Source organism: Carettochelys insculpta, chromosome 2 (genome assembly GCF_033958435.1).
Source record: "Carettochelys insculpta isolate YL-2023 chromosome 2, ASM3395843v1, whole genome shotgun sequence".
Taxonomy (NCBI): Eukaryota; Metazoa; Chordata; order Testudines; family Carettochelyidae; genus Carettochelys; species Carettochelys insculpta.
Window position 1 is genome coordinate 44,178,749 of NC_134138.1, and position 16,206 is coordinate 44,194,954.

At 41.4% G+C, this 16,206-nt stretch overlaps 1 protein-coding gene across 8 annotated transcripts in view; it reads right to left on the minus strand.

Annotated features, from left to right (window-relative positions):
• VPS13B (vacuolar protein sorting 13 homolog B) overlaps positions 1-16,206 on the minus strand; it is a 903,527-nt gene that overhangs the window by 540,329 nt on the left and 346,992 nt on the right. For all 8 annotated transcript variants that reach the window (XR_012644370.1, XM_074986872.1, XM_074986870.1 and 5 more), the window contains 2 exons: positions 12,194-12,328; positions 11,187-11,360 (listed from right to left, as the gene is read on the minus strand). Coding sequence is in view for 7 of the 8 variants with exons in the window: in XM_074986872.1 (XP_074842973.1) it covers positions 11,187-11,360; positions 12,194-12,328 (309 nt within the window). In the remaining variant the exon portion in view is untranslated. The remainder of the gene's footprint in view (positions 1-11,186; positions 11,361-12,193; positions 12,329-16,206) is intronic.

The window sequence follows — 16,206 nt, forward strand, 5'->3', positions numbered from 1 at the left end:
TCCAGAGGGCTTCTGGTCCACATCTGGGTGGGCATCTGGGTATGTGGACTGTCAAAAGTGTAGGGAGTTAAAATGCACTGTGCCCACATGCTAACGGATATATGAATGTTGGACAGTGAGTCAGGGAATGCCAAAAAGCAAACAGAGTACAAGAGCTCAGATGAGTGTGAATGGAAGGGTTTAGTGATAATCCTGGAGGGTGATGATGCAAGGAAACAGTCTATATGGAATCAGCCATGATGATAGAAGGAATTTGTGAACAGAGTTTTTACAGTGGATGGGGACTGTATGTGCTTACACAATGCCCAAATCCAGGAAATTACTGGAGGCAGCCAAATAGATCAGTGTATCCCGTGAACTTCAGTGATAGCGGACTGTTGAAGCTAGAAGTGGAATCAGAGATGACTCAGGTTCTGGTTAGCCATTGCCACAATCCCAGCAGACAGATAGTGATGTTGTTTACTAGAAGGAGGGGGGAAAAAACAGCACAGCCTGAACCACTCTGATGGAACGAGAACTTGGTGTTTCCCAGATGGGTCACAAGTCTAACCTTTTCAGGGTGCCTCAATGTGCTGTATCCAGGGTCTGCACACTAACCGCAAAAGCCCACTAATTTTGAAAACTAACACCACACTTAATAGAACTCATCTTGTAATAAATAATTACCTGAAGTCTAATTCAACTTATCTAACAAATGTAAAACACAAACATTGTGTTTTCAGGAATATATATTAACTGTACCAGGATATTTTTTCTTTTTTTCAAAAAAGGCAAAATAATGAGAATAAAATTATATTATAAAAATAATTAAGAGGACAAAAATGTTCTGTGCTACACCACAGTTCTCAAAATACTGAGTCCTGGCTAATACAATAAACCTTCTGAAATTGATGATATTAAAATTAAAAATCACTTTGTTCCTATATTCCCCAGACTAGTTGGTATGGTAAAGAGATCAGGCTCTAGTTTTATATGTAACATCTTTAACATTTGCTCTCTTTTCTGTGCATGTGATTAAATGTAACATTGTGAAGTCCCAAAGTTCTGAGAAAAACATAAATCCTTGTCCACAGCTGCTGTTTGACTCTGGAAACACATGCATTTTCTTTTCAAGCATCTACCATCAAAAAATCCCAAAGGACCTGAACTGGAGAACACCTGCATCTCTTCATTTAGTTCCAATAACACAGTCTAAACTTCAAAATTACAAAAATAGACGCTATGTTCAGCTGTAGTTACATTTTTGCTCCTAATTCCTGTGAAGAAAAATGCTAAGAGCATGAAATCATTCAGGCAAGCTCTGTCATCGAGAGGATAAGGTTTTTTGCACCAAAAGCCCAGTGGGAACATGATAGAAAACTGGCAACAGTAACAGATAAAGTACATAGCAAACTCCTCAGGGACAGGAAAGGAAATGTAACAGGATAGATGGGTATAATTTTTATACATTTATGCCCAAACCACAAATGTGAATTGTCTTTATTTACTGCAATATATGAGCATTCTATCCTACTTGTCCCGTTAAAAATATTTTAAAAGGTACTTTTGCACCCCTCATTGAGGTCTTTTTCCAACGCATACAGCTGTATCCATCTTCAAATTAAAAGTTGATAAAACATCACTGTTCTAAACTTTAAAACTAAATTCTGCTAGAATTTACAGTATTTCAGACCGGAATGGTAAAATCAAAAACAACTGCCACTCAGAACTTCATTTTAACCCTGGGGCTTTTACAAAAAGAAAAAGAAATGGATTTTAAGCCCACACTTTCCTTTCCAACTGACCCTAATGAACAAATTTAATGTTTTCATAGTAGGGCAAGTATCAGATTGCATTGTTGTAGTGTTATAACTTATTACACTTTTGCAAATTTGAGAGCACTCTAATTCATAGGATTTTGGGAAGTTGAGAAACATATACATACTTACAAATACTCCATTTCAGAGCAATTTGCTTTCAGAGACTTGTGAAAATATGCAGCTATTTATTTCAAATACTTTTAAAGAGAAAGTCTCAAAATGCTTGAAAACTTAGCATAGTAAAGTTAGTTTAAATTAATCCAATTTTCTGATAACATTTAAAATGGTTTGAAAATTTTTATTTTCCACTGTTAGTTATTCCCTCATAAGACTAGAAAATTATTTCATTATTAATGTGATTCTTGTCCACTGGATGTACTAATTTATCTCAACTGAACCCAAAAGTGACATGATTTAATTCCTTGCTTCACTACTGTGGTATTCAATATTTATGTTCTGTTCAAAGAAGGTCTTTGCTAATAACAGTTATCATTATATTTCCTTCTGATTTAAGTAATAAAAAGTGTTCATAGACAGACGACTTGCCAATTATTTGAAAATATAAAACAAAAGAGTTAAATAAGCTCACATCATATTTTCACTAGAGGTTCATAAATCAACACAAAGGGTTGGTCTACATTAACACTAAGCTGATGTAAGCTACACTACTTCAGTTATAAAAATTATGTAGCTGAATTTGACATAACTTAGGTCCACATACAGTGGTGTCTACCTCCATGCTAAAATACACTCTACTATCAACATAGCTTCCATCTGTGGGGAGATGACATCGGGACATCAACAGCAGAACACTTTACCATTGCCTTAGCAGGTCTTCACCAGACCCAGTTAACTGACTTTGCTGCATTGACCACAAGAGTACCAATTTAGCCTGTAAGGTAGACATTGCCTAACACTCCCATTCATCTTCCAAGTCCCCCAGCTGTCTTCAAACACCAGGTGAAACTAATGGGTTCCACATATCACTTTGAAAGTCAATATATCCAGGCTGTTTCAAATATGGGTCAGAGGGTACAACCAAAATTAATATCAACATCCTGCCAGTCATCCCCTTTCTATGACATCATATTAGTATATGCAAGGGACAGGCAACCAGGAATAACGAGTAAGCTGCATGAGTGGCCCTTCTTCACCTCATTGGGAGGCAACAATCCGTGGCCCAAAGGCTTTCTACCTGTAGTCCCCTGGCATCCATATGTGCTCCCCTTCCCTCCTCCTCTTGTGCACCGGAGCACCATACTTAACTGCCCCTCCCCCCTCACTTCCAGTGCTTTCAGAGCATGCAAATTGCTTGGTTCATGCTCCCCACTCCTCACCCTCCCAGAGCTGGAACACCAGGTACAGCTGATTTGCAGCTGTTCCAGCTCTGGGAGGGAGCGGGAGGAGCAGGGATGGATTGCAAATCAGATTAATCCTTCCCAAAGTGCTGGGAGGGAGGAGGCTTAGGAAGTGTGGGGCTCCAGTGCCCCAATGTGCAAGAGGCATGTGAGGAAGGGGGGCAGCCCTGGGTCCATGGGCAGCAGATGGAGCAAAGTCTCCTCCTAAAAATGTATATCCATTTGAAAAATAGTTCACCCATTCCACTAGCTGTGGATGCCAGAAGTTCATTCACAATCTAGGAAGAAACATCCAGCTACCTAACTCTCGTAACTGTTGTTCTTCAAGATGCATTGCTCATGCCCATTTCATTCTAGACATGTGCTTGCCCTCATGCACAAACATCAGAGATCAGGTACCAAACACCCAGGCCCTCTCAGTTCCTTCTTGCTGACAACTCTGTCACAGGGATGGTGTGCGTGTGTGTGTGTGTGTGTAACACATCTCAAAAGAACAATATTTAGGAAAGGTAGGTTTTTTATTTCTTTGAGTGCTTGCTCATGTCATTTCCATTCTAGGTGACTCAAAAGCAGTATCAGTGGAGGTTGGGCTCAGAGATCACCATTGTGCAGCTTGCAGCACAACTCTGCCAAAGCCAGCATCAACTTGAGCTTGCTGCATCAGTGCATAACGCAATATGAATGTATGAATGGATGGCAGCAGGACAAACCTTGAGATCCCTGACATTGATATGTTGGGTAGATAGGGTCAAAAGGTGGAACTATGAATTGGAAGTGGTGCTCAGCCACTATGAAATGCAGGAAGCAGCTATGCCCTGGGAATATGGAGACACAGAAGTAAGCATACTTTATATAGGGAGTGCTATACCAGTCCCCTGGATCCAGGGAAGGAATAATGGAAGCCATGGAGACCATGCACAACTTCATCTTCTTGGGAGATTTTTTTGGAACCATGCAGGTTCAGGATGGGTCTGAGGCCTCTCTTGGCCTTCAAGATTAGAAGCACTGAGAATAGAATCTTCTCCCTTCCACTTTCAGATGAACCACCTCCACAGCCCCCAACTACAGGAACTTGACATGCTGACCCAGGAATTGTTCGTGCAAGGTATCTATGAAACAGGACATGGAAGTGGAGGTGCAGGAAAGAGGGGTATCTGCAAATTTCAGGGTGTAAACTCATACTACTATGTCCAGAAGCCAGCAGTACAACCAGGCCAAGTGTTAGGAAAGAGGCAGCTGAAGAAAGGATGGGAAGAATCTGGTTGGGAGACTGGAGCATGGTTCCCAACACACCTTCAAAACAATTGCTTTTCACCCAATGGATGCACAGCATGCCTGGGCTGAGCCGACAAGTGGGAGGAAGAGAGGGTGACGATGACTAAACCCAGTATTCCTTCATCTTACAGATTCCTGATGGGCCAGCCAAGGCCTCAATGGAGGCAGAATCCAGAACTGCTTTCTAGCTCACTGATGGGGGTATGTTCTCCACATGAGTGAAGGGTGACCTTACTGTCCTTCAACCTGCATAGACTGGTGTCTATCTGGTCTGAGAAAAGATCCGCTCCATCAAAGGAGTGGTCCTGAATCAAAATCTGCATCTCCCGGGAGAGGTTTGCCATCTGAAGCCAGGAACTGCATTGCTGTCAATTCTGTCGCATCCAATGCTATTTTTGCAGAGAGCGTTTGGCTGCTGCAGTACCTTACTGCACTAGTGTACCAAACTCTTGAGTATGAGGAAGGAAATCTTGGAAAGATGAAAATTATACTGTCCCACCATGGCCTGTTAGGTTTGCCACAAAGCATCGTAGGGTGCCTGTTCAATAAACTGTTTCTGCCAAATAAGTTTCTCAGATTCTTTATTTGTAGGAGTAAAGGTGATAGGTGCTTGTCTTTTTCATTGGCCGTAGATATCACCAGTGAGCCTGGGGATGGGTGAATATAAGGGTATGAAAACATTTAGCTGGCACAAAATATTTTTTTCCCTATTTTGAGGTGGGCAGGAGGGTGGAGCCTCCCACAATCCCTTACCAATCTTGAGGACCCCAGTGTACAGAGAGGACAAACCTGAATGGGCATGAAGGCCAAGAGGACATTGAAAAGAGTATCCTCCTCCTCCTCCATCTCAAGCCCTGAGTTCTTGGCCACCCACCAGAGAAGGGCCTGATGCCTCCCCTAATGCCATCTGGAGAGCTGGCCTTGGAAGGTCATGTGACCACCTAATACAGGGCAGATGAGAAGGACTTGGATACTGGTGGAAGTGCAAATACCACTGGAGCGGGGGCGGGGGCGGGGGGGGAGGAGGAGGAGGAAAGATGATCTTCCACCCAGAGTATGCTCCTGGAACCAGATGACTGCTCTAATGCAGCCATCAAAGAGCAAGGCAAGGGGGGTATCATCATTCCCAGAACACCCCACACTTCCCAAAATGGCCACTGCATTGGACACTGGCCTTACTACCATTGCAGTGCTACAAATAATGGAACAGGTTCTGGTGTCCAATCCTGTCACTAAGACTGGGGCAATGGGCTAAACTGAGCCTTTGCGCCAGAGGAACCACCTTCCAATGACCAGGAAAGAGCCATTGATGCTGGAATCTGTTCACTAGTTATGGCTGTCAGCTTCTAGGAGAGTCCAGGTGAACTGATACCATGATCGGGACCTGCCTTATGATTCTCTATGCAGAACAGACAAAAGTTTCTTATCCAGTGACTGATGGTGTTCTCCTGTCTCCAAGGGGTCTTAAAGGAGGGCTTTCCCTCTCAGGGAGCCACAGCCTGGTCCTGTGGCACTGCAGACACCACAGGAGCAGGTGGAAACCTGGGCTCTCTGTGCCGAGACTTGCCACAATGACAATGAAGGCAGTGTTCTGGGTCCCACACTGCTCAGAGGAGTCAGCGGTAGACCTTTATGTGACCCATTCATGAAAGCACACACGTTATTCCAGAGAAGGATGGCAGGCTCGTCCAGGCCCTTTACTGGATACTCCTAGGCCTTCACGCTCAGTGCTGGAGGGTGTATTTTAGCCTTCTTCTTCAGTACCAGCAATGACAATCAGTGCTAGGAAGAGAAAGGTGCCAGCATCATGCTGTGCAGAGCTCAGTGCTGCCTATATAGGAGGCTCAGAAGCCAGGCAGAGGGCAAACTCCATCAGAAGAGACATGAGGCTAATATCCCTCTCCTGGATGCAAGGTCAAAGTTCTTGAAGATATGGCTATGCTCCCTGACATATAAGTCCTCCAAGCACTTAAGGCAGCTGTGAGGGGAGGTAGCGTGTCACTCACAGGCATAGGACTATTGAGTATATAGTCTGAGCATGGCCTAAACGTGACAACCTGGGACATGAAAAATTCTTGCAGGAAGCCTATCAACAAATACTAAAAAGCTACTTAACAGCTGATTAACACTACCAACAATGTGCAAAAGGCACAAAGTCAAGGATAGAGGAAAAACCACTAGCTCTTGAAAAGCAAGAGAGGAACTCCAACTGACTACAACAAGCAATAAGAAGGAAGTGGGAGGACATGGGCCAATGGTGCCTGGCATACCTTGGCATGAGTAGAGCACTCTAGAGGGCATCACAGCTCCAGGTACTGCTAAGGCAAAAATCATCAATCATACAACACCCTAGAATAGCACGCACAAGAGCAAGCACTCAAAGAGCCACCTCCTGTTTACACTATGAGTGCAAAATTAAGTTAGTCATTCTTCTTTCACTCATACTTGCAATAGGAGGTAGAAGAATTTCATTTGCAGGTATATTTAATTCTCTTCCAAGATCTGGAATATTATCCTTTATTTTAATTAATCTATCTTGTATCCCTAGTTCCTATATAGGCACAGTAAATAGAAATTTATCTATAATTAATCAATTTTTGGCCCTTTTGGTCACATCTCTTGCCTTGATATCCAGAAAGGTAGTACAACATCCTTTTTCTTCCCTTCTTTCCTTTTTTTGGATCATACAGGCTATGTCTACACTAGTACCCCCCTTTCAAAATGGGGATGCTAATTAGACACTTCAGGATATGCTAATGAGGTGTTGCAATGAACATGCACACCTCATTAGCATAATGGCAGCCATGGCATTTCAAAAGTGCCACTTTCGATCGCACATGGCTCATCTACATAAGGTCCTTTTCGAAAGGACCCCGCACACTTCGAAATCCCCTTATTCCTATTTGGTTATAGGAATTGTTTCTAGTACCATTCTGAAATGCACTTTTTCATTCTTCTTCTATACTGACCGCATCATAAGATTTCGATACCTCTTCCTCTTCCATATCCATACCAACTTAGTTTAAATCTATTATATCTCTCAAACTATCCAGTTTAGCTTTACTTGTTCCTCTTAGCTGCTTCAAATGATGTTCATTAGACCCTTTGAACACTCGGATGGAAAACAAATACTTCGTTTACATGTCTTTTTCATGGCTTTCATTCCAAAAGGTAGATGAAAAATTATCAGTTTTCAGCACTGTGCACTCTTTAGCAGCCAAATCAAACTGGAGAGGTTTCAGAGAGGAGCCACAAGAATCACTGAAGGACTGCAAAACTTGCTTCAAAGCAATAAACCCAAGGAGTTCAATCTGTTCAGCTTATAAAAGAGAAGGTTAAGGGGCGACTTGATCACAGTTTATAAGCATGTATATGGGGAACAAATATTTGACAATGGGCAATTCAATCCAGCTGAGAAAGGTATACAATGGCTCTAAATTGAAGCAAAACATATTTAGATGGCAGTAAGACAACATGTTAATTATTATGATGGATGGCAGGAGATGGATGGCAGGAGATAAATCACTTGTCTTCTGTTCTCCTTCTCTGGGGCGCCTGGCATTGGCCACCGTCGGCAGATGGGATGCTGGGCTTGATGGACCTTTGGTCTGACCCAGTATGGCCATTCTTATGTTCTTATGTTCTTATGTTCTTATGAGGATGTTTAACTGTTGAAACACTTCACTGAGCGTTGTGATGGATGCACCATCATTGGCAATTTTAATATCACAATTGGATGTTTCTCTAAAAGATATGCTCTAGGAACATTTCAGAGAAGTTCTATAGCATGTTTTATACAGGATGTCAAAATAGATGATCATAGTGGTTCATTCTGGCCTTGGAATCCATGAGTCTATAAAACTGAATGTCTGTTAAAGAGTCTGCAATGCAGAAAATTGACAATCTTTCATTTCCCCTTCCTTTTGGAATGAAAAATGGGACAAAAAAGACAGCACACAAAATAGTCAAAGAGATCTTAGCATAAGCTCCATGTGTCTTTTGTGCTTACAGAAATTTATTTTTGTTTAGCAGTGCTTTGAATGCAGCTAATTTTATTGTTGCCCAGATACAAACAGTACATTTGTCAAAGTCCCGTATTTTTTTTTTAATCTTTAAAACTGTGTCAAGGATGAGAAGATTTTTAAAAACAGGAAAATGTGATTATGGCATCAGTGCATATTAGCAGTGAGATGTAAGGCCAGATAAAATACTGCTTTTATGTTCTTGTTTTTAACTAACTGGATTTCAGACTGACAATGTCCATTTAAACAGACCAAAAGTGGCTAATGCTGTTTAAATACCCCAGAATTCATGAGCATGCCACGTGAATCCTCATACTAGATAGAGATTACCAAACTTTTAAACTTGCAACTTTCTTCAACTCTTACATAAACTATTCAGAAACTCTCAACTTGTTTACCTTTTACACCTATAACACTGTAGCAAGATAGATTAGGCTAAATGTAAGATCTCCAAAATTGGCAATTTTTACTAGGTTTTTCACTAACCTTTAATGGAAATTATTTATGCTACAGATTTTTATGAGTCATTTTGAATCCAATATCAACTCAGGAACTAACTTGTGCTTCTGTATACGACACCATAGTTAAACATGAAACTGGAAAAACAACATCTACAACATGGACTTTGTCAAACTAAAAACTCAGGCAGAAAAGAGCATGCACTTTTTTAAAAAAGAAAACAAAGTTGATTAAACATGCCCTGTCTAAGTCTAGGTCTACACAACATGATAACCTCAAATTTAAGGCAGTTACCTTGATTTTACAACATCACTATCTTCACTGTAAATACCATTAGCTCAATTTTAGTACTAAGATTGATATCATAACGTGGTCAAAAGCAGGGGGTGGGGTATAGCATCAAATTTGAATGTAAAAATTTGAATGAAGGCTAGTGTGGAAGCACCGTGTCTTTGAATTGAATTCCTTAGCCCGCAGATGTGTCCTGTATGTATCCCACAATGCCCACAGTCCTCTGCTCTGGCAGCTTCCATCTCCACACCTCTCCAGGTGCACAGGAATTAAGTCACAGGAAGTCTGCGATTTTGAATTCAGCACCAGGAAGCATATGGCTGTGGGGTCAAGCTTGTATGAGATGCTGAGAAACTTCTTTCTTTCTTCATATCACTGCAGTGAGCGCACCTAGCCAGTAAAAATAGCCCCAAAATGGACTTCATGGTTCTGTCACTACCTCTGCAAGCTGGGCACTTGGATTTTTTTTTTCCCTGAGCTAGCATCAGCCCCTGCCCCACCCCCAGCAGCTAAGATTTTCGTGGGCTTACTGCTACTAGGGGGCCTCTCTCAACTTGCCCTCAAGCCACGGACCCCACACCCCCCCCGCCCAAAAATACTTTTGGAAACTTGCTGCCATTGGGGGGAAGGCTCCCCCGGTGGCTAAGATTTTCAGAGGCTTGCTGCCACAGGGAGAAACACGTCATCTGGCTCAGCGGCCATGGACCCCACACTTCCCTATGGTGATTGAGGGGGCTGCCCCCCCACAGTCAATCGGAACTGGCCCCCTCACCTGAGCAACACTGAAGGGAACTCATCAACTGGCCCTTCATCCGCTGATCCAACCAACCTCCTTTCTGGTTCCCTCAACCTGTGCACCATGGGATGAGGGGTCTGTCCCCCTAACAGTCAATCGGGGCTGCCCCCACATGAGTAACACTGCTTGCTGAAATTTGGCAAGCCCCATCCCCCATGTTAGACAACTCTGTAGTGAATTGGGAAGCCAAAAATCTTTTTCCTAACCTTTTCTAGCCGTTTCTATCTTCAATCTTTGGTCCCCTTAACACAGGGAAAAGTGGCTGCAGGACCAACTGAGAAAACAGAGATTCCTGGATGATCCCATGGCACAGAAGCATTCATGTGTGTGTAAATTTGGAGAGCCCCATTCCCCCGTGTTGGGCACCTCTGTGTAATGAACTGGGAAACCAAAAACCCTGCATCACAAAATCCCTTTTTTCCAAACCTTTACTATCCTCCTCTTTCTTCAAGCTTTGCATTGTCCCTGTATTATTTTCAGGGACAATGTTTCTGTATTCAACAGAGATGAACAGTGGCTGGAGGGCCAGTTGAGAAGACACAGACAACTGCTGATTTTTGTAAAATCTTTGATAATTCAGTTCTAAAAAGCAATTCAGTTATAGAAGCAAGAGATGTTAGTTAATTTGGTGATATCTGTTGATGCCGCACTTTTCCTTCCTTCCTTCTGGAAAAATGGCCATTTGCTTTCCACAAGAGGGGAACGAGGGCAATGTAATGTGGAAAGATGGCATCACATACCCACAACCACTTGTGGAGCATTTTTCCCCATGCTGCACCAGCAAAATTACCCAGAATGTTATGGGTATGAGGGAACTGAGGGGATGACGTTCCCACAATGCAATGCTGCAACAGTCTATGTTTGGCAATTGAGTGTGGCAGCAGTAAGTTGATGTTGTGTAGAGATGAGGGTACTTAAATTTGAATTTGTAAAACCCAGTGTTACAAAAATCAATTTTAAAAAATTCAGATTTATCTCAGTGTGGACATAGCCTAAGCAAATATATTTTACAATGGTACGTTGTGTTTTTGTGGTTGAGAGTAAACTGGATTGATATTATAATGCATGCAGTATGTGAAAGAGTGACTCTGGCATCTGTCACATTTTATATCAAATCCCCCATCGAAAAAAATGTTGGATATGAAAATGAAATATGATACCATCTTAAAAAGAGTTTTGCACTTACCAGAATTATGGCAGTAGTTCATACACTGTGGACTCTGGATTGTAAAGGCTACCAAATCTGGAGCTAAGAGAGATTCTGGCTTTCTACTTTCATTCAGCCATTTGCTGCTGTGTAGGTCTCGGGTGTCAGAAGGCCCTTGAATTAAAGGAATCAGCTTCTCTTTTCCACCACCACCTAAATAAAGGTTAAACTTTTTACACCTTTTATTACAACAAGGTGACTCAACATTAACTTTCACCAGCCTGAGTAGGGCAGCTATTAAATACACAAGTATAGAATAAAGTAACAAAATACAAAGAAGTACTCACCACTAACTATTAAAGTAGTAAACAACTTCCTTATGAAGTTATTTTGCAAATTTCTTTATACAAAGTAGAATTTGAAATAATGTTCCCTGATAGTAATTTACAAATTATTCAATGGGACTTGTTTGTTCTATCTTCTGACTAATAAAATAGTCACTTATCTCAAGAATCACCTGGGAATTCCTAAATCACATTTAATTATAATTCCTGGGTTTAAAAAGCTCTAAACACTGACTATATAAGGTATTTGTATGGATTGAATTACTGTATACTCTTTTCTTCACTGAAGGCAGTAAAGAGTCATTACACCACAAAACCTTGTAAAAAATCCATAACTCAAAATTTAACTTGCACCTTACTTGAAAATAATGACAGATATTTAAGTAACTATACTATACCACCATAATTATATAGAAAGTGAGGCAAAACACAAAGGTACTATCTTATTTGAAAGTCTAGTTTTTTTATTATTTTTCTTCAGTGTTAAATTATGTTTGTGAGTTGAAAATCCAACAGATTTTAATTTTATTTATTGTCAAAATTGAATTTACTATGCCCTGACACAATAAAAAAATAAAAAAACACCCTCTCTGATTCATAGGAACAATGAGTAAATTCTTGTTTCAGTAACTCTCCTTGTAAAAAACAAGGCCAATTCTCCTATATAGGCAATAAAGTTTTACATGGTCCAGCTGCACATACCTGGGGCTTTGGCACAAATTTTTATTGATCCCACGGTCCCAGAGGCACATTTGACCAATGATGTGCTGCAGTACTTCAATTCAACATTCTGGACAGAGCCCTCAAGATTTGGCAGGGGATTCTTAGATTTCACACCTAATAAAAGAAAACTGCAAATGTACTAGCCTGTTGAATTTAAATATTTCTATATTCCTTCACCAATGTATTTTACACTTAATTATAATGCAATTATCTATGTTAGATGTTATTATAGCATTTGTGTTGCCATTCATAGCTGACTTTGTGAAGTGAGAAATATTATTATATACATTTTATACATGTACAATGCATAAACATTTATATTTGGTCTTACTTCCATGCACACACGGCAGCTTACAATTTTTCAAATTTACATATACACAAATCCATACTTATATTTTCATTTTTATAACTGAGCTATGACACTTCAACTGATCTCTATCAACATTTTCTTTATAATTCTTTAATTTGAGGACCTTAAATGAATGAATTTTTTATTTTTTTATCTGCCACTTAGAAAGCAGGGTTTCATTTAGTAGCAAAATCAAAACATTAAATACATGTAGCCAAATAGCACAGCAGGTTAGTGCACTTGCCATTTCACTATGGAAACCAAAGGTCAAACTTTGCCACAGATCTCAAGTTAAATAAGTTTGGTGGTCTCTTCTGAGTTCTCATTTGTGTACACAGAAAGTTATGATACAGTTTGGAACAAAATCAGTGCTATTGGCAGTCTCTTCTGAAGAGATGCCTAGAACTGTAACAGCAGGATATGTTGCAGTCAGAACTTAGGTACGCTGGCAGAGTTTTACTGGGAAGCATACACAATGCCACCCACACACTATGAATGGCTCAAGTTAGCACTATTACTCCATTGACTTTCCCTATCAGAAAAAATACATTTACTTACAAGTTTTTTTTAAAAAAAGTTTGACACTTATAAAGAACATGAGTCAGGGACAAAATGAAGTGAGCATTTTTAAATGATTTATTTTCCCTTACACAGAACTTACATTGAATTCAAAATTAGATTTGGCACACATTTTCTCACAACACAAGGGTTGGCCTAATTATGGGGATCTTTTCTGTGCATACCTAACAGTATCCCTGCCAAAATTCATATTTATATAACAAAATTATTATGATCCATCAGATAAAAATACTTTAAAAAAGGATTCTGGTATATATTTTTATGATAAGACAACTGGATAAATACACATCTTAAGTCCCCTGTATATTTAATCAATTATATTTTCTTGCACTGGCTCTCAAATACATTTACATTAAAGATTTTTTAATTATCATATATAATCAAGAAAAAACATGCACAACACTTAATTTACAAAATGGCAATTGGCAGAAAACTCAGTATATTCATTGTGTCGAGATCAGGGTGGGCAGGCAGTAGGCAGTCCCCAGGCCAGACAGTGCTCATCACCAGGGTTAGCCCCTGGTGGATTGACAGCATTATATTTATCTGCAGGTCTGCAGATAGGGCCACTCGCAGCTCCCCTTGGCTGCAGAATTATTGCAGCCTGGGATGCTGTGTCCCACAGCTCTCACTGCCTAGGAATGACAATCCCAGGAAAAAAGGAGTGGTGAGCAGCAATACCTGCTGACATGCAGATAAATTTAGCATCAGAGGCCTACCGGGGCTAACATTGGCAAACCATATCTGGCTTCTTCCCTACCCCTGCTCTAGGTACTAAAACACAGGTCTCCAACCAAAATAGTGAGAAGAGCCATTTATCCAAACTTGGTTACCAAATAAATACTTCAAGAGCTGCAATGCATGCGAAAAGCAGACAGTCCTTTCCTCATGTCACCACTTCACCATGCACAGCTGCGCCCCCCCCCCCGAGCACCCCCAGGCTCACATCCACCCCACCCACTCATGCCACAGCTGCCTCCCATGCTACTGCACCCCTTCTCTCCCCCGCCCCAGGTGCCCCCCAGCACTGCATGCTCAGGCTGTGGTCTCCCCTCCCCATGAGCCATATGTCCCCAATGGGACATAGACTGACCACCTCCCACAATCACGCACCAGTTCACTCACAACCCCAAATGCCCATGATAGGGCTACAGGAGGAGAGGGAAAACGGTGCCGGAGGACACAGGGAGGGGACTGGGACCTGCACTCCCCACACTGCCTGGCAGCTGCAGCCAATGCCCGCTCGCTGTGTGCTTTCCAGCCCCTGCCCAGCTTACAGCCATACTTGGGGGAAGGGACATACCACATGCACACCCTGGCAGGGGAGATAATGCAGCCCCGGGCGCTCTCTGCTGGCAACTGGCTCTTGACACACACACACCCCCACACCCCTGACTGTTGGTTTTTCCCACCACCCCGTTCACCTTGGTTTCCAGCCCAGCTCTGGGTCAGACCCTTTGCACTGCCTGAGTCCATGACCCATGTACACTGCACCTTGAACCCTTTTTTCTCCACCCCCTTTTCCTACCCCCCCTGGAGTCCAGGCAGCAAAAGGAGACCGCATGTGCCTGGCCCCTACAGCATGCACAGCTCACAAGGCAAAGCAGCCTCTGACATTCATCACATTACGGCATCCAGAGCTGCAGAGGAGTCAGTGTCAGAAGCCACAAATAACTCCTCAAAGATCCGCATGCAGCTCTGGAGCTGCAGGTTGCTGACTGCTGAACTAGAACATATTCAGTAGGGCATTTATGATCACTGCCCAGAGTCCTCTGCAACATACTTGCACAACAGAAAAGAAACTACAAATAAAATTACATATGAACTGCTCTACTGCACTCACGTGAACAGTAACAATAAATTCCAAATGAACCAATTAGGACTTTCACCCAATAACTCATATAAGGCTGCAGGACTGAGGCAAAACTTTGGGAGCATTATTTAAATTAGGAGCTAAGGGGCAAAGTAGAGTGCACTGAAGTCCTTTATATAAAACAATTAAATCTTCTCAGGACAGCTGACACACAAGTCAAGATGTCTGTCTCTCTGCGTATATATGCCACAAACTGCACTGGATCAAATAATGAGAATTTATAATTTAGTAAAAAAAATATACAAATTGCTATCTTAGGCACTTATATGGCTCCCACTGTATGACCTAAGTACCTCAATCTTGTAACCTACGTATCTCACTAGACCTTCATGAGGTATGGAAGTGTTAATATTTCCATTTCACAGATGGTGAATTAGGACAGTGACTGAGTGACTCATCTAAGATCATACAGAAAGCCTGGGCCAGAGACAGTGAATTAACCTAGCCCATCCCTAAGTCCCAGATGAGCACACTGGACCATAACTCCTTTGCAACACAAAATAGCAGTCCTGGAGCACGTTAAAAACTAACAGAATAATTAGGTGAAATTTTCCAGGAAATAGAAAATTCAGAATTCTCCAGATCCGAAGAAGTGGGTCTGTCCCACGAATGCTCATCACCTAATAAATTATTTTGTTGGTCTTTAAAGAGCTACAAGTCTGCTTTTTTGTTTTATGCAGATACACCTAACATGACAAACTCTAACTATTCCTTTGCGATATTAGATCCAACCAGCAGTTCATATGGTCCAAACACTTCAGAGAAAAGTTCAAGAATGTACATCATACAGCAATACAATGACCTCTGTCACAATCTTGCCGTACACTGCTCTCTGAACAGACTCCAGCTTGCGGTAGCTAAGTCTAACCACTGAATACCTTGGCTTCTAAATCCCTTTAGGTCTGGATAATGACAGATCACTGTTCCCAGCCCTTGGTCTCACTAGCTCTGAGTCTTGCCCTTAAGCAGATCCTACCTCAGGCTACATCTACACTACAAGATAAAAATTTGAATTTAAATTGATATTAAAATGTCACTGTCTTCATTATAAATACCATTAGCTCAAATTAGTGTGCTCTAATACCAATAACAAAATGTCAATATCACTGGATAGGTATAGCGTCAATTTCAAATTTAGAAGTTCGAATAAAAGCTAGCGTGGAAGCACCATGTCTTTAATTCGAATTGTTT